The sequence below is a fragment of the Danio aesculapii genome, chromosome 15 (genome assembly GCF_903798145.1).
Source record: "Danio aesculapii chromosome 15, fDanAes4.1, whole genome shotgun sequence".
Classification (NCBI taxonomy): domain Eukaryota; kingdom Metazoa; phylum Chordata; class Actinopteri; order Cypriniformes; family Danionidae; genus Danio; species Danio aesculapii.
Genome location: NC_079449.1, coordinates 5,520,044 through 5,538,524, shown reverse-complemented (window position 1 = coordinate 5,538,524; position 18,481 = coordinate 5,520,044). Strand labels below are relative to the sequence as shown.

The window sequence follows — 18,481 nt, the reverse complement described above, 5'->3', positions numbered from 1 at the left end:
TTACATTTTAAAAGTCTGATTCATTTACAACATTTAATTGAATCATTTAATTTCTTTTTTTGTAGCTCAACAATAAAACAAAGGAACAAATGGTTATGTTAAATTTGAAATGACGATCTCTGATGAAGACATTCACCCCAACCACCTCCCTATTATTCTCCCTCTTTTTTCAGATGGGACAGTGGGCCTAATCAAAGGTTACAATGGGCCAACTTCGGCCCGCGGGCCCTACTTTGGGCATGATATACTTTCTTGGTTGCGTTGTATATTAAGCCGAATGAATAAATGAATTAGACTTCTTTGGCTATGATCAGGCAACAAACCTAAGACTTAAGAAGTTTTTCGGTTTTGTGGAAAACCTCAATGAATAAAAAGTTCAAAAGACCAACATTTATTTTAAAAAGCAAAACCCATTGTGACATTAAATGTTTTATTGTCACATTTTTAAATTTCTTTTAGAAAATCTTGCCCTCAAACTTTTGAATATTTGCATGTCCAAACAGCAATACACACTCTGCTTTCATAAGTCACTGTTATTGCTCCTGTTTTCTTGTTTCTCAGGCTGAAGGGAGGTTACAGCGCTCTGAATATGGGTTTCCCTCATGAGGCGATGGTGGACATGACAGGTGGAATTACGGAGGTTTTCATGGTGGCGTCTCTCCCTCGGGCGCTGGGTTTATTCTTGGGGTCTTTACTGGAGAAAGGAGCTCTGATCAACTGCGCAAACTCACAGGTTTACACACTCTTCATTCATTCACTCATTCGTTTTCCTTCGGCTTAATCTCCATTTCAGAGGTTGCCACTGTGGAATGAACTGCCAACTATTCCAGCATATGTTTTACACAGCGTATGCCCTTCCAGCTGCAACCCAGTACTGGGAAGCACCCATACACACTCACATTCACACACACACATATTTAGTTTATTCAGTTTAGTTAATTCAATTCATCTATAGCGCATGTCTTTGGCCTGTGGGGGAAACTGGAACACCCAGAGGAAACCCACGCCAACATGGGGAGTACATGTAAACTCAGAAATGCCAGCTGGCCCAACCGGGACTCAAACCAGCGACCTTCTTGCTGTGAGGTGACAGTGCTATCCACTGAGCCACCGTGCCACCCTCATACTCCTCATATGTTTATTTAAAGCAACAGTTCACTCATCATTTAATCATCTGATTCAAACCTGGATGACTTTATCTGTGTAAGACAAAAGAACATATTTAGTTGAATGTTCATGCTGCTCTTTTTTAGCTCAAAAATTAAGTGCGTCTGACAATTACAATTCCTAATTGAATAAATCAAATAAAGATATATAAAGGAGACGGAAGCAATCACTCATTACCCTATTACAGTGAATAGCTAATAAGCAATATAAACATATTAATGCAGCTACAAACACCAATTTGACAAAATATAATTTGTAAATCTCAGAAATGTTTAAAAAAATACACACAAAAAAGTAACTGGGAGTGCCTTATTGATATACATGATATACTGCACATATTTACAAGTCACTTTTCTCTGATTGGTCTAGTTTGGGTTTGCGAACTCTTACCCAGATTAAAAGCTGCTTTGGAGCAGGTTAGCCATGTACCTCAAGTTACCCAATCTGATCAAAACCTATCTACGTTCTTAAGCCCAAAAACTGAATGCAAACCTACTAGCTTAAAATAAACCCAAACCAGTGACCTGACATTTTATTCTACCCATCAGATTATGCTACCAACACTGTATTTCAATGGTTTTGAGGTTGGGTTATGGATTAGGTAGGTTAGGGTGATATTAAAGCTTCATATCACACTACTCCATATTAAAATTTACACTAGTAACAAAATCTGATGCATAGCATATTGCGTCATCAAAACGTGCTACCTACTTTTTGAATGGAAGGTAGAACAATCTGACAAGGTAGGACAAATCGACAGAACACCAGCTATGTGCGAGAGGCATCTCTGCTCACTAAGCATTAGGCCGGCACAATATGCAGTTTAAGCATCGATATCGCAATGTTTGTATCCGTAATAGTCACATTGCAGGATTAGATTATTTATTAAATATTAAAACATAAAGATATTATTAAGTATTATTTTTTCATATTGTTTCTAGAGATCATACTTGGCCTGATGATTGGTAATAAAGCTAGTTTGGCATGCTGTCCCAGGAGAGAGCCCTGAGCTCATAAGATCCTCGAGTCCGGGGCTTCCTCCCGTTTGCAGGGCGAGAGGGGAGTTTGAGCTCAGGTAGATCTCGAGAACCCCCACCCCCCACCCCACTCCCACTGCTTAAGGATTGCTATGAGGGTGTGCTGCTGGTGGAATTTGACTATGGTGCTGATTTAGTTTAGTCAATTTACTTATGTCTCATGTTCTGGACTGTGGGAGGAAACCGGAGGACCCGGAGAAAACCCATGTGAGCATGGGGAGAACATGAACTCTGCACAGAAATGCCAACTGGCCGGGTAGAGACCCTAACCGGAGGCATTTTTGCTGTGAGGCAACAGTGCTAGCCACTGGGCCACCGTGCTGCCCTATAGAGAAAAAAGAGGAGGAGAAGGGGTGGAAGGGGGGATTCTTCAAGACGAAGATGACTGAAGGTATGCTTTAGCTATCTATACTAAGTTAGGAATCGTCTGATTGGTGGTTCGTACATTAGCTTGACTCTGGGCCAGCCGTGTCAATAATGAGCACGTGATCCTCTCGAAATTAGTTTATAAATAAACTTCACTTATACAATGATGAGTATGTTAATTTATGTTTGATTGTTCGATTTCTGTACCTGAATACTGTTTCACTCAACAGAAAACCATAAAGCACCGTTTATTTAACTTTCATCTCTGCTCTGTTGTATTTATACATGTTTGTAATTTATTATCATTTATGCAAACTCACTGCATAGAAAAAGACTTGATCATCCCAATCTATTTAAATAAATGACATTTTTTCCAAATAGATCTATTCAGTTCATCTGGTGAAAAATATCAGAATCAGAATCAGAAAGAGCTTTATTGCCAGGTATGTTTACACATACTAGGAATTTGTTTTCGTGACAGAGCTTCAACAGTGCAACAGGATTACAGAGACAAGACAAAAAACAGATAATAAATATATTTAAAAAAGAAAAAAAATAGAAGTAAGTAGTGAGTGCAAATATACAGATTGACAAGTGTATGTACATGTTTATTACTATATACAATGTTATATGTGCAGCTGTTATGTGCAAATTGGCATGTAAAGTGTGTTGTTAAATAAGTGTATATGTGTATAAAAGTGTATAACAGTAGTGATGTTGGTTCCGCAATTATTATCATCAAGTGTTCATGAGATGGATTGCCTGAGGGAAGAAACTGTTTCTGTGTCGGGCTGTTCTGGTGCGCAGTGCTCTGTAGCGTCGACCAGAAGGTAAAAGTTCAAAGAGGCAGTGTGCTGGGTGTGAGGGGTCCAGAGTGATTTTGACAGCCCTTCTGCTCGCTCTGGATAAGTACAGTTCTTGGGGAGTAGGAAGGGTTGTACCAGTGATTCGCTCAGCAGTCCGAACTATTCGACGTAGTCTTTGGAGGTCGTATTTAGTAGCTGAGCTAAACCAGACAGTTATTGATGTGCAGATGACTGATTCAATGATGGAGGTGTAGAACTGTTTCAGCAGCTCTATTGGGAGGTTAAACTTCCTCAGCTGACGAAGAAAGTACAGCCTCTGTTGAGCTTTTTTGACAATGGAGTCAATGTGAGTGTCCCACTTCAGGTCCTGAGAGATGGTGGTGCCCAGGAACCTGAATGACTCCACTGCTGCCACAATGCTGTCCATGATGCTCAGTGGGGGGAGAGCAGGGGGGTTTCTCCTGAAGTCCACTATCATCTCCACTGTTTTGAGCGTGTTGAGCTCCAGGTTGTTGTGGCTACACCAGACAGCCAACTCCTTAACCTCCTGTCTGTAAGCAGACTCGTCACCGTCCTGAATGAGGCCGATAAGTGTGGTGTCGTCTGCAAACTTCAAGAGCTTCACAGAGGAGTCTTTTGATGTGCAGTCATTTGTGTACAAATATATTCAAATTGAAATATATATCACAGGAAAACATAATATTGCAATGTCAGATATTTCCAATATCGTGCAGCCCAACCAAGGACCAAGGATGCATTTATTTAATAACAATTATAGTAAAATGTATAATATATATATATATATATATATATATATATATATATATATATATATATATATATATATATATATATATATATATATATATATATATATATATATATATATATACATATATTACAATTTTTAAGATGTTTCTAATTTATTCCATTGATTCATTACTTCTGTGTCACATGATCATTCAGAAATCCAGGGTTCCACATAACTTATTAATGTTTTCCCAATGCAAGTTAACTTAACAAATTTAAGTGGATTGAACATAAAACAATTTAGTTGTCTCCTTAAAAATCTCAACAATTATGTTGTTTCAGTCATTTTAAATAAGTAGCTTGAAAAGGCAGTAAAAATCATTTTTTTGTGTGTTGCATCATCATTATCAAGATGTCTATGGAAATTATAATGCTTTCTTTTATAAACAGAAAAATAAATTTAAAGACAGCTTTTTATTTTAAATTATTACTTTTTTGTACACTCAAAAAATGAAATTTAATATTTGTTCAAACTACTTATAGAAAATAACCTGAAACAACCGAATTCTTGAGGGTTTTTAGGACAACCTAATTGCTTTATCTTCAATCCACTTAAATTTGTAAAAATTCATAGGTTAACTTAATTCCTTTATGTTGTCCCAACACAAATCAATTGCATTTTTACAGTCTACCATTATAAAAGTCTTAAAGGTGCAGTATGTAAGTTTGACACCCAGTGGTTGAACTAGGTATTGCATTCCTGGATCAAAACACACGCAAGCGCAGGTTGCCAGATTGAAGACCAACAGGAGTGAGCCTGACTATCGAGCCCAAAGGCTGATTTAAGACCTGATTTAAATCATGTTCTAAACAAAAGCAATGGCACACGATAGTAGGAATATTTTCATATTAAATGGAGTTTTTGTCCTAATCAACACCTAGAATTGATATATTAGAAACGGCTTCTATTTCTCACAGGTGAACAACAGAAAACTGACAATGATCACCTCAGGTACACCTCATGTGCTTTATTCAGTGCTAAATGCTACCAATGGGAGTTTGAATGCCATTTTACATGATATTTATTGCCATACTACTGAAAGCAGCAGCAGATCTTCATCTCAGATCTAGAAAATAAAACAAACCATTTAAAATTGAACTTTAGAACTGCGACTCCAACACATATGAGTGATTTAGCATCTACATTTAAAAATGTTAAATGTTTAATATGAATTAATTACATTATAAACCTTACCATTCTGTGAGTAAGTGCATATTCTGTGCTTCTGAATGGCTGTATTTAAATTTCTGTCGTCTGGCGCAAACAGCCAAATTGCGTAGTGTGTTGTTAGAACACGCGGTTACAATGTAACCTGCTCACGTAACGTTTACATTTGCAATATTTATATTATTTGGTAATTAATAACCACCTCATGCGGAACTCTGAATCTGCATCCCATTTCGGATTCTGCTACTGTCCACCAGAGGTCGCATTTCAGTCGCATTTCGGCATACTTAGAGAGCTTTCCTGACTGAATGAATGAAATATGCTGTTTTCCACCAAGGCAACCCAGAGTGCTTAAATATAATTATAACTGGCATTGGGCAGGTTAAAAGAACCAAAACAAAGACAGCGTTCCAGCACGTAACGCACATTTTCAAAGCAGGATATCTGACTTCAGCATTGATTTTCAGATAAACAAGAATGTTCGCTTGACAGGTTTCTTAAATATCTGCAAGCATATTATGGTGTTTATATGCTTTAGAAGAGTCAAAAACCATGTTCTCCTCGTGTTGGCTTGGGTTTCCTCCGGATGCTCTGGTTTCTCCCAAAAGTCCAAAAAACATGTGCTATAGGTGAATTAGGTAAGCTAATTGTCCGTAGTGTATGTGTGTGAGTGAGTGTGTATGGATCCTAGTGATGGGTTGCAGCTGAAAGGGCATCCGCTGCGTAAAACATATGCTGGATAAGTTGGCGGTTCATTTCACTGGGGCGACCTCTGATTAATAAAGGGACTTAGCTGAAAAGAAAATGAATGAATGAGAGTCAAACACTTTCATACAGCACCGTTAATTGTCATTTATGCTGCATTGTTTAACTTCGATATGGCTGTATTAAATGCCATGTTTAGTACGTCTCCATTGACCTTCACTGACCTCAGGTTGAGTTTCCTGCTTCAGGGCACATTCAATCACATTGACCAAAACCTGCATGTTTAAACCTGCAACCTTTCAGTCAGCAGTTCAGCTCTTTAACCAGCAGTGCACAACTCCACTAAAGCTTATAAAGGAGCAATATATGTGTAATATATCTGTGTAAAAACTTGTTCACATCAAGCATGATAACAATAAATGTATATTTGTGTTCACGCAGACTAACAATAATGATGGGTTTATTTTTAGGTGATGCTTTTAATTCTGCATTATTCGTTGTAACCAGCAGGTGTCCTCAGTGTGCTGCTAATCAATCCAATCAAACGGTGAATTTAGCAATTGTAGTCGATCGTTGTCAGTTCCCCCTATGGAGCCAGATCAGTCTCAAAAATAATACATTTACAAAATAAAATACAGACATCCACAACACAATTCACATTTACTAAATCCAATTTTTGTAAATATACAAATCCATTTGATATAAAGGAAGAATAAAGGAAGCCAAGCAGGTTTGGAACAAGTAAATGGTGAGTAAATGATGACAGGATTTTTCAGTTTTAGGTGAACTGTCCCTTTAAGACAGGTGTTGTTTTGTGAAGGTATTCTATTGTCTTGTGTGTTAAGTGTGTTTGTGTGCGTGCAGGGTCCCCTTGAGAAGAGTAATGAGTTTGGGATTTTGTTCAGACATGCCTATTCCGTGACAGCACTGGAGACGGTGAGGAGAAATACCTACCATACTTTTTGACACTATATGTTTCACTATATTTTTCTTTCTCTGTCTTTACAAAACCAACTCTTTGTTTGTACTTAAAGACAAAATTATTAGCCATCCTATTGTTTTTTGTTTTTAATGGAAAGAAGTTTTTTATCCAACATGTTTTTTAACATTCATTCATTCATTTTCCTTCGGCTTAGTCCCTTAATTATCAGGGGTCCTTCCAGCTGCAACCAAGTGCTGGAAAACACCCATACACTCTCACATTCACACACACACACTCATACACTATGGCCAATTTAGTTCGCCCAATTCACCTGTAGCGGGGGTTTGGACTGTTTGGGAAACCGGAGCACCCAGAGGAAACTCACGCTAACACAGGGAGAACATGCAAACTCCACACAGACATGCCAACTGGCCCAGGCGGGGCTCGAACCAGCGACCTTCTTGCCGTGAGGGGACAGTGCTGCCACTGAGCCACCGTGCCGCCATATTTTAAACATAAAATTAGCAAAAACTAATTACTAATAATAAGGGCCAGACACAATCTGCCAATTATGTATTTATTTTTGCTATTTCTGCATAAAAATTTGTAAGGAAAAAAAGGATTTATGCAGAATGATTTTGGGATCATTGACGAGTAGCTAAAAACCGAAAATATGAAATAATATAATAATAAAAATAAACAATAGTATAATTATTTGTAATAAAATAATAAAACAAAACAAAATATCATTCATTCATTTTCCTTCAGCTTAGTGCCTTTGTACATCAGGGCTCACCTGAGCGGAATGAACTGCCAACTGTTCTAGTGGATGCCCTTCCAACCGCAACCCAGTACTGGGAAACACCTATACAGACTCATTCACACACACACACACTTATACACTACGGCCAATGTAGTTTATTCAATTGACCTATAGTGCATGTGTTTGGACTTTGGGGGAATCCGGAGCACCAGGAGGAAACCCACGCCAACATAGGGAGAACATGCAAACTCCACACAGAAATGCTAGCTGGCTCAGCCGGGACTCGAACCAGCGACCTTCTTGCTGTGAGGCGACAGTGCTAACCACTGAGCCACCGTGTCACCCCAGGAAATAATTTAAATAATAAAAAAAATGTATACTATAATTATTTGTACCATAATTACTGTATTAATATTAATACAATACAAAGTCTACTAATAATAATAATATATTATCATTAAAATTTTATTTATTTCAGGATATTAGTACATATCCAAAAACATAGCAAATAACAAAACCAAATCACGCACGCATGCACGCACGCACACACGCACACACACACACATACACACACACACACACACACATAATCATAAATATAATTAACATCATTTAAAAAACATACATTGTATCAGTTGATAATAACACCAAGTTTAGTAAATGAAAACGCATTTATTTCATGTTTAATGTTTGAGTTGCGTTTTGAAATGGGATCAATTTGATGTTTAATTGTGTTATAATGAAAAGGGGATCTTAGTTCACTGAACAAAGTATCTTTGACTTGTGTGTGTTGTATCCAAGCATTTGAAAAAAGAGTTAAGAGTTTTGTAAAAATGTGCAATTTTGGCAATGGTTGTGAATTTTGTGTCTAGAGTTTTGAAAATTGACACCAGAGTTCTGAAAATTGGTGTGAAAACAATTGTAAAATACTGTAAGTTTCATAAAAACCGTCTGAATAATGGTCAGTGCTCCACAAGTGGGCGCTATTTATCAGCTTAAACAGTTTTGTCACTTATAATGTGGCTTATAATAAAATCCTGCAAAGTCAAACTGAATTTGGTGTATGTGTGTATTTCAGGTCAAGAGCACTATTGGTCCAGTTCAGCTGGTGCGGATCAGGAACCCGTGGGGTAAAGCTGAGTGGGAAGGACCCTGGAGTGACAAAAAAGGGTACGAGGACTGTGTGTGTGTGTAGATCTTGTAGTTTAATACTTAATACTTTCATTCTCCAAGAACACATTTAATCGATCAAAAGTCACATGCATGGTGGCTCAGTAGTTAGTACTCAGTGGTCGCCTCTCAGCAAGAAGGTCGCTGGTTCGAGTCCCGGGTGGCCCAGTTGGCATTTCTGTGTGGCATGTTCTCCCTGTGTTGGCGTGGGTTTCCTCTGGGTGCTCCTGTTTGCCCCACAACCCAAACACATGCGCTATAGATGAATTAGATTAATTACATTGGCCGTAGTGTATGAGTGTGTGTGAATTTGAGAGTGTATGGGTGTTTCCCAGAACTGGGTTGCAGCTGGATGGGCATCCGCTGCGTAAAACATATGCTGGATTAGTTGGCGGTTTATTCCGCTGCGGCGACCTCTGATGACTAAGGGACTAAACGGAAGGAAAATGAATGAAGAAATGAATGAATGAATGAATGAATGAATGAATGAATGAATAAATGAATGAATGAATGAAAAACATCACAGAAAATAAATGTTTTGGTATTTTGAAAAAGTCATGAAGTCTTTTTACACTTATAATAATAACTGAAAATGGTTTTGGATCATGAAATCAGCATATTAGACTGATTTCTGAAGAATCATGTGACACTGAAGACAGGAGTAATGATGCTGAATATTCAGCTTTACATCACAGGAATAAATTACATTGAAAACAGATATTGTTTCATTTCTTCTCATTTTATTTCTTTTATTTGAAGGTTTTTGAAATATTACTGTATTATTTGTAAGTCATATATGTATAATTACTAGTATATTATACTTATAAGATTTTTCTTGTTTTTTTGTATTTATTTATTTATTTATTGGTGGTTTGTATTGTGTTTGTCATTAATATATTAATTGAATGAGATCATGTGATCTATAGTAGAGTATAAAGCAAACATTACATGCTGTGAAATCCTTTTTTAAGTAAATAAATGTGATATTTGTGGAGCATTTTCATATATATATATATATATATATATATATATATAGTTTTTTTTTTTTTTTTACTTTTTTGTTTGTCTGAGCACTCATTTGAGATTGATTTGCATTCTTTTGTGAATACTTGTATGATATATATATATATATATATATATATATATATATATATATATATATATATATATATATACACAAAACATTCATTCATCCATTTTTTTTTCGACTTAGTCTGTTTATTAATCTGGGGTCGCCACAGCAGAATGAACCGCCAACTTATCCAGCATATGTTTTACGCAGCGGATGACCTTCCAGCTGCAACCCATCACTGGGAAACATCCATACACACTCATTCACTCACATAAACTTCGGCCAATTTAGCTTACTCAATTCACCTGTACCGCATGTGTTTGGACTGTGGGGGAAAACCCACCCAGAGGAAACCCACGCCAACACTGGGGGAGAACATGTAAACTCCACACAGAAATGCCAACTGACCCAGCTAGGGCTCGAACCAGCGACCTTCTTGCCATGAGGCGATTGTGCTACCCACTGCGCCACAGTGCTGCTCCTAAAATACAAAACAGCAATGTAAAATTATAATAATAATAATATATTACACAATATTTCTCTTTGCTTTTTTTTTTGTTAAATCAGTGTAATTTTTGCAAGCATAAAAGACTTATTTCTAAAACTTAAAATAAAATTGATCAACCTCTAACTTGTAAATAGTGGTGTATTTATTGTGTTTATTTATTTATTTTTCTATAGGGACAAAACTGTTAATGACAAAACCTCTCCACCATTCATAAAGTGAACAATGTTTGTTTTTATTAATAATAAAATGAAAAACAAATAGTCTAAATTACTTTATTTTTGACAATAGAATTATATGATATATACAATTTAATAGGCCACTAAATGGCTACACATTTATGTGTATTTCTCTTTTTATTTATACTTCCTGTATGTATTTTTCTGCGCATACAGTTAAAGTCAAAATTATTCGCCCTGCTGTGATTTATTACATTTTTTGTAAATATTTCCCAGATGATGTTTAACAAAGCAAGGAATTTTTCACAGTATTTCCTATAATATTTTTTCTTCTGGAGAATTCTTATTTACATATTATTAGCCCCCTCAAGCAATATATTTTTCCCGAACAAACCACTGTTATACAATGACTTGCCTCATTACCCTAAGTTGCCCAATGAACCTAATTAAGCCTTTAAGTTAAGCCTTTAAATGTCACTTTAAGCTTAATACTAGTATCTTTTAAATATCTCGTCAAATATTATGTACTAATATGTACTATAAAAAAAAAATCTTCTTTCCGTTAAACAGAAATTAGGGAAAAAATATACAGGAGGGCTAAAAACTGTGTAAAAGTGTATCTGTAAATGTGTGTGTGTGTTGTGTTCAGGATCGAGTGGCATATGGTGACCGCTGAAGAACAGCGGCGTGTGCAGAGAATCCAACAGGAAGATGGAGAGTTCTGGTCAGACAGTTTTCTCTATTCTGATTGGCTCATTCATATTTTTGATCTTCTCTGATTGGCTGATGCACCTTTCTGATAATTCCTCCCCATGGATTCTCTCTTTTTAGGATGTCTTTGGCAGACTTCAGACAAAACTTTGAGCTGATGGAGGTTTGTCACCTGAGTGAAGATACGCTCAGTGAAGGTGATGTGAAAAAGCCATGGAAATGTACATCTCATCACGGACAGTGGACTCCACTGCAGGGTACATGAGCATCCATATTCATCATTAGCCTGTTGCGATAATAAAAAAATTGACTATTTGTGCAATACATAACAGAATAACCAAAAATAACCATTAAATAAGTCAACAAAAGGAACCTCAGTCTTTTTTGGTGACATAATATACACTCACCCATTAGGGCTGCACACAATTATAAACTAATTACATTGTTATATTTTGTTATTGTGCAGTATATATTGATATATGAATTCAATTTCACCAGATGACTTGAGGAGCTCTATTTGGAAAGAATTCATCATAATTGATTGGAGTAGGCATTGTAAAGAGGAGTGAGTCGTGCATAAAATATAATATTCAAATTACATGCATTGATAAATACAATAAAGCAAAGATAGAAATGAAATAAACAGTGCTTAAAGAGCCCATATTATACATGAAATAGGGTCATATTTAGGTTGTAAGGGTCTCCAACAACAGTCTAATATGCATGCAAGGTCATAAAACACTTTCATGGTCTTATAATCTGCATTTATTTTTACCTAATTATCCCACCGACTCCCATATGAATCGTTCAGCGATTCATTTGTTCCCAAACCCCTCCTCAGCACGAAGCTAATCTGTGCTGATTGGACCGATGACAGCCTGCTGCGATTGGTCGACACTGACAGGCTTCAGGGCGAGACAGAGTGAAATGCCCAGCTGCTAATCAACAATATAAAAGTAGTCACAGTGCATACACGCTTCATAGTGGATTTTGGCTGCCAGTGGGTGAATGTAAATATAGAGCATGGACTAGAAAATACTGACGACTAACTATTTTATTGAGCAAAAAGTCCAAGAACTGGCGAGGAGATCTCCTAGCCCGTCACAGTCTACTTGCTCTTTTCTCACACACACACAAACCACACACACACACACACACACACACACACACACACACACACACACACACACACACAGGGCCGGCGCGTCCATAGAGGAAACCTGGGGCGGCAGAATAGAGTGGGTGCGGCGCTCAGTTATATCCGCGAATATCCATGCTGATTCATGATGCACTGATCCATGTTCTGACAGTCTTTACTGATCCTTCCTTTAACAAACTGAAGAAGTCTTCTTTGTAAGCATGTAGTTTCCAAAGCACTCGATCTGCTCAAGGCTGGGCTATATTGCTGAGGTTTCATCTTTGATTAGACTGTCAATAATATCCATCTGCACAGTGTGACTTCATTCGACCGGTGTCTGTCTGTGTGTGTCTCTGTGTGTGTGTGTGACTTTTTTTCTGTTAGTGGGCGGGGCCGCAGGTTTCAAATCTCCCTGGTTTGCGCGAGCAACTACTTGTGTTTCGTAGCCGCGTCATCACGAAACACCTAATGACTCGTTATCAAGACGACTCGTTTGAAGCACTATGAGTCGACTCTTTTATAGATGAATCAATAGTTTTAAACACTGTACACTTACAGATTTAAGCCTTAGCTGGATATTTCACTTCACTTAGAGCTGTGTTACACACTACATGGAAGGGCATTTTCAAAAACCCATAATATGGGCTCTTTAAGGTTTCACCTGAGGAGTCTAACAGTATTCTGGTACAGAAATGAAATAATAACATTCTGTCATGATAATTCTCTGAGAGATTTAATATGGTAATGATTACTGTATGTATATGGCAGTGTTGATGCGTTTGGACTTGGTGGAATAAATCTGCTGCACTGCTGCTGCTTTGATTATTATGGCAAATAGAGACTTGCTATTGGCAGTATATTCACAGTCATGCAGTAGGGGTGTGCAATTAATCAAAAATTCAGTTTCGGTTTTGATTTTGTCTTCTAAAGTTTATTAAAAAGCATTAATCGAGATAAAACGATTACTGAATCATATACCGCCATCTTTTCAGTTGTACACATTTGTTGCTCTGCAAAGCTTCATGTTAAAATGACTAAAAGCATGTACTGTAATGTAACGTTTGCAGCATGGGATGCGCATCGTTCACTGATGTACATTCGAATCATTCATGTTTTTAAAAGCGCGCGAGAGATCGCATGCTGTTGCAGTTAAACTGCCATGACTCCACATATCTGATGAAATATGGAGCTGATCGACTATAATCCAGACTGAACATCGCACATTCTGTCTATTGCTGATGCACACATTGCGACATCGATGCTAAAAATGATATATTGTGCAGTCCTGTCACCCGTCATCTTCACTTAAACATGAACGTCAGCACTATTTCAGCTGAATTTGAGCTCTCATCTAATCTCTGATGTAGGTGTCAGCAGCCTCAAGTCTTCTTTAGAAACAATGCTTACTCACAGGTGAAGAAAAGACGCATTTTTTGCATTTTCCTGAATAAACTGCTGACAGATTGGAAGAAGTTGTCAAAGTGACAGTGCAAAAAGGTACATTAGGATGTTTCTAAGGGCTTACACTTTGAGATTGAGATTGGCTTTATTAGTGTTAACAGTACTAGCTGAAAATGGTCTTCATAGGACCCAAATAATGATCAGATTTAGGATGTGATGACGTGTAAGTATGTAAATATATAATTTGTCATACTTATAAAGCATTTCTGTGTGGAGTTTGCATGTTCTCCCTGTGTTGGCGTGGGTTTCCTACGGGTGCTCCGGTATCTCCCATGTGAATAGGTGAATTGGATGAACTAAATTGGCCATAGTGTGTGTGTGAGAATGTGAGAGTATATGGGTGTTTCCCAGTACTGGGTTGCAGCTGAAAGGGCATCCACTGTGTAAAACGTATGCTGGATTAGTTGGTGGTTCATTCCACTGTGGAGACCCCTGATAAATAAGCGACTAAGCCGAAGGAAAAACGAATGAATGAATAAAGTGCTGGAAAAGTTGCACTTGTAAAGTGGTTCGAATAATGTGTAAGAAGCCTAAAAATAACATTAAAGCCAATTTACAAGGATATTTACATCAAACTGCTTGAAAATGCAATTGCGTTGAATTCATAATAAATCGAATCAGTAATAATATTCAAGTATTTAAATGTAATTAATAGTTTTTTTGCATTTGCATAAAATTAAAACCCCTGAAAGTGTGTGCATGTGCCTGTAGCTTGATCTGTCTTTTTTTTTTTCCTTTGCTAATGAATATTGGAGAAGACAATGGAAACCACTTCATGAGTGGACAATGCAATGAGTTAAAATAAATATACATTTCACGAGTTCACACTTGCAATAGTGTCAGAATAAAGCGTATTTGGCGTGCTGTCCAGGGAGAGGGCTCTGAGCTCGGGGAAGACACCCAAACTCGAGTTATTCCTCTTATCAGGAAACAGAGAGGAATAGGGATTCGAGCGGAGTATCTAGCCCGGCCCCAGAACGCTCCCCCTGGGATTGTAATGCTTAAGAGGTGAGGTGACGGGGTGGTGGAGGGATGCTAAAGTCGTAAGATGCTGCAGGTAAGACAGCTTTGATATATATAGGGGTTTGGTCAAGAACTGATTGGATAATAGAATAATTGTCAATGACGTATTTGATACTGAAACTTCTGCGCGTGCTCCTCCTGAAATTTGATTATAAAACATCATTTGAGTTGAAAGATGACACCATTGACATGCGAGTTATTTACATTTAGGAGAATCAAATATTTTGTTTAGAATACTATACTATATGATGAAATAGTATAGCAAATAGCATATTGTATAATGTAATAAATATTTGTATTAAATGTATAATTGGCCATGGTTGATAGTTATAAAAATGTGTGGGCTTGAATAATTAGAAGTGCTGGAACAGTTAGAAAATGCACCTGTAAAGTGCTTCGAATAATGCATGAAGCCTAACATGGAGATTAATGCCATTTTACAAGGATATTTACATTCAATATCAGTGCTATTGAAGTTTATATCAGGACATTTACTAATTTAACATCACATTACTGAATGTAAATACCCTGTGTAGATATAAGGTTAGTTTACACCAAAATTTCAATTATTGTCTGATTTATTTCACTTTCAAGGCATCCTAGGTATATATGATGTTCTTCTTCATGTCGAATCCATTCATTTTCCTTCAGCTTAGTCCCTTTATTCGTCAGTGGTCGCCACAGCGGAATGAACCACCAACTTATCCAGCATATGTTTTACACAGCGGCTGGGAAACATTCATACACACTCATTCACACTCATACACTGCGGCCATTTTAGTTTCTTCAATTCACCTATAGTGCATGTGTTTGGACTGTGGAGGAAACCGGAGCACCCGGAGAAAACCCACACCAACACGGGGAGAACATGCAAACTGGCCCCGCCGGGACTCGAACCAGTGACCTTCTTGTTGTGAAGCGACAGTGCTAACCACTGAGCCACCATGCCGCCCATGTTGAATTCATTCATTCATTTTCCTTCAGCTTAGTCCCTTTATTCGCCCGTGGTCGCCACAGTGGAATGAACCACCAACTTTTCCAGCATATGTTTTACACAGCGGATGCCCTTCCAGCCGCAACCCAGCGCTGGGAAACATCCAGTATGACACTCATTCACACTCATACACTACAGCCAATTTAGTTTCTTCAATTCACCTATAGCGCATGTGTTTGGACTGTGGGGGAAACCGGAGCTCCGAGAGAAAACCCACGCCAACACGGAGAGAATATGCGAACTGATCCAGCCAAGACTCGAACCAGTGACCTTCTTGTTGTGAGGCGATAGTGCTAACCACTGAGCCACCATGTCGAATTCAATCAGAGTTATTTTAAAAATGATCTTGGGTTTTCCAGCTTTCCAATATTTCTCACTTCAACTCTACATGCATTTGTGTGTGTGTGTGTGTGTGTGTGTGTGTGTGTGTGTGTGTGCGTGTGTGTGTGTGTGTGTGTTTGTAGGTTCTCCTCAGTATAATCTGACCCTGCTGGAGGAGGACGACGACCCCAGTGACCCTGAACTAACGTGTTCATTCCTGCTGGCGCTCATGCAGAAACACGCTCGGCAGAGAGGAACGCTGCTCTCCGTAGCACTGCACATATACAAGGTAACACACTCCACATGTGTGTGTGTTGTTGGAGACACACGCTGCATTCTGATTGGTTAACTTTGCGCATGAGGCACAGAACACGGCTTTATATCTGTCCGCCGGGAAAAAACAGATGTTTACAAGTTTCCGTTCTGAAGTCTTTGAAGTGGTCGGTAATAAAAGTGGAATGTATTAGTACAGGGCGGCACGGTGCCTCAGTGGTTAGCACTGTCGTCTCACACCAAGAAGGTTGCTGGTTCGAGTCCTGGCTGGGGCAGTTGGCATTTCTGTGTGGTTTGCATGTTCGCCCCATGTTGGTGTGGCTTTCCTCCAGGTGCTTCAGTTTCCCCCACAATTGGCTGTAGTGAATGAGTGGTCTCCACAGTGAAATGAACCACCAACTGTTCCAGCATATGTTTTATGCAGTGGATTCCAGCCACAACCCAGTGCTGGGAAACACCCATACAATCTCACATTCACACACACACACACTCATACACTACGGCCAATTTAGTTCATTAAATTCACCTATAGCGCATGTCTTTGAACTGTGGGGGAAACCAGAGCACCCGGAGGAAACCCACGCCAACACTGGGAGAACATGCAAACTCCACACAGAAATGGTCCAGCTGGGACTCGAACCAGTGATCTTCTTGCTGTGAGGCGACAGTGCTAACCACTTAGCTGCCTAATTGAGCATCTGTAATAGTTAATAGTTAGTAATAATATTGGTGTGTGTGTGTGTGTGTGTGTGTGTGTGTGTGTGTGTGTGTGTGTGTGTGTGTGTGTGTGTGTTGAGGCCCGTGATCATGGTGTCTCCTCCCGGGAGTCTCCGCTGCTCAGCTCCACTAAAGATCAGGGATTTCAGCAGCGGCCGGAGCTGGTGCTGCGCGGTCGCCTGGCACCCGGCCATTACATCATCATTCCTGCCATACAAGAAACCAATCAGAGCGGAGAATTCCTGCTCAGAGTCCTGACTGAGAAAGGAAACACAACCACGTGAGTGAACACCTGACACAGCCGACTTTGGGTCTTAGTATCAATATATTTGTCTTATTTGGGGGGATTCTAGAATTAAAAGTTAGAATTAGTAACACAATCAAATGTCCCCTGTCACGTTTAAGCATTTGGCATTATCCACATTAATTAATAATTAATACATTTTACTGTAAATGATATATTTGTTGTATGATGTTCCAGTTCGAGGAGAATGAATGTAAAATGTTTAAAATGTACCTGCTGTTCTAGAAAGAGTCATAAGCTTGTGTGCTTTAAAACAGTGGCAAAATCTGTGTTTAGAAGGTATTAGCGTTCAAAACTTTCAGCAATGAGAATCAATGATATTTTACACTCACTGGCCACTTTATTAGGTACACCTTACTAGTACCGTGTTGGACCTCCTTTTGCCTTCATAACTGCCTTAATCCTTCGTGGCATAGATTCAACAAAGTACTGGAAATATTCATCAGCCATCAGAAGATGGGTACACTGTGGTCATAAAGGGATGGACATGGTCAGCAACAGTACTCAGGTAGGCTGTGGTGTTGACACATTGCAAAATTAGTACTAATGGGCCCAAAGTGTGCTAAGAAAATATCCCCCACACCATTACACCACCAGCCTGAACCAGTCACACAAGGCAGGATGGATCCATGCTTTTATGTTGTTGACACCAATTTCTGACCCTACCATCCGAATGTGGCAGCAGGAATCGAGGATCTTCTATTGTCTAGTTTTGGTGGGCCTGTGTGAATTGTAGCCTCAGTTTCCTGTTTTTAGCTGACGGGAGTGGCACTTGGTGTGGTCTTCTGCTGCTGTAGCCCATCTGCCTCATGGTTGGACATGTTGTGTGTTCAGAGATGCTCTTCTGCAGACCTCAGTTGTAACGAGTG

General features: G+C 38.6%; 1 protein-coding gene across 1 annotated transcript in view; it reads left to right on the top strand.

Moving 5' to 3' along the window:
• zgc:85932 (uncharacterized protein LOC405875 homolog) overlaps nt 1-18,481 on the top strand; it is a 44,172-nt gene that overhangs the window by 6,715 nt on the left and 18,976 nt on the right. Inside the window, exons 5-11 of the mRNA XM_056474222.1 lie at nt 562-733; nt 6,924-6,995; nt 8,823-8,914; nt 11,320-11,394; nt 11,502-11,638; nt 16,462-16,607; nt 17,389-17,588. Of these exons, the coding sequence (XP_056330197.1) occupies nt 562-733; nt 6,924-6,995; nt 8,823-8,914; nt 11,320-11,394; nt 11,502-11,638; nt 16,462-16,607; nt 17,389-17,588 (894 nt within the window). The remainder of the gene's footprint in view (nt 1-561; nt 734-6,923; nt 6,996-8,822; nt 8,915-11,319; nt 11,395-11,501; nt 11,639-16,461; nt 16,608-17,388; nt 17,589-18,481) is intronic.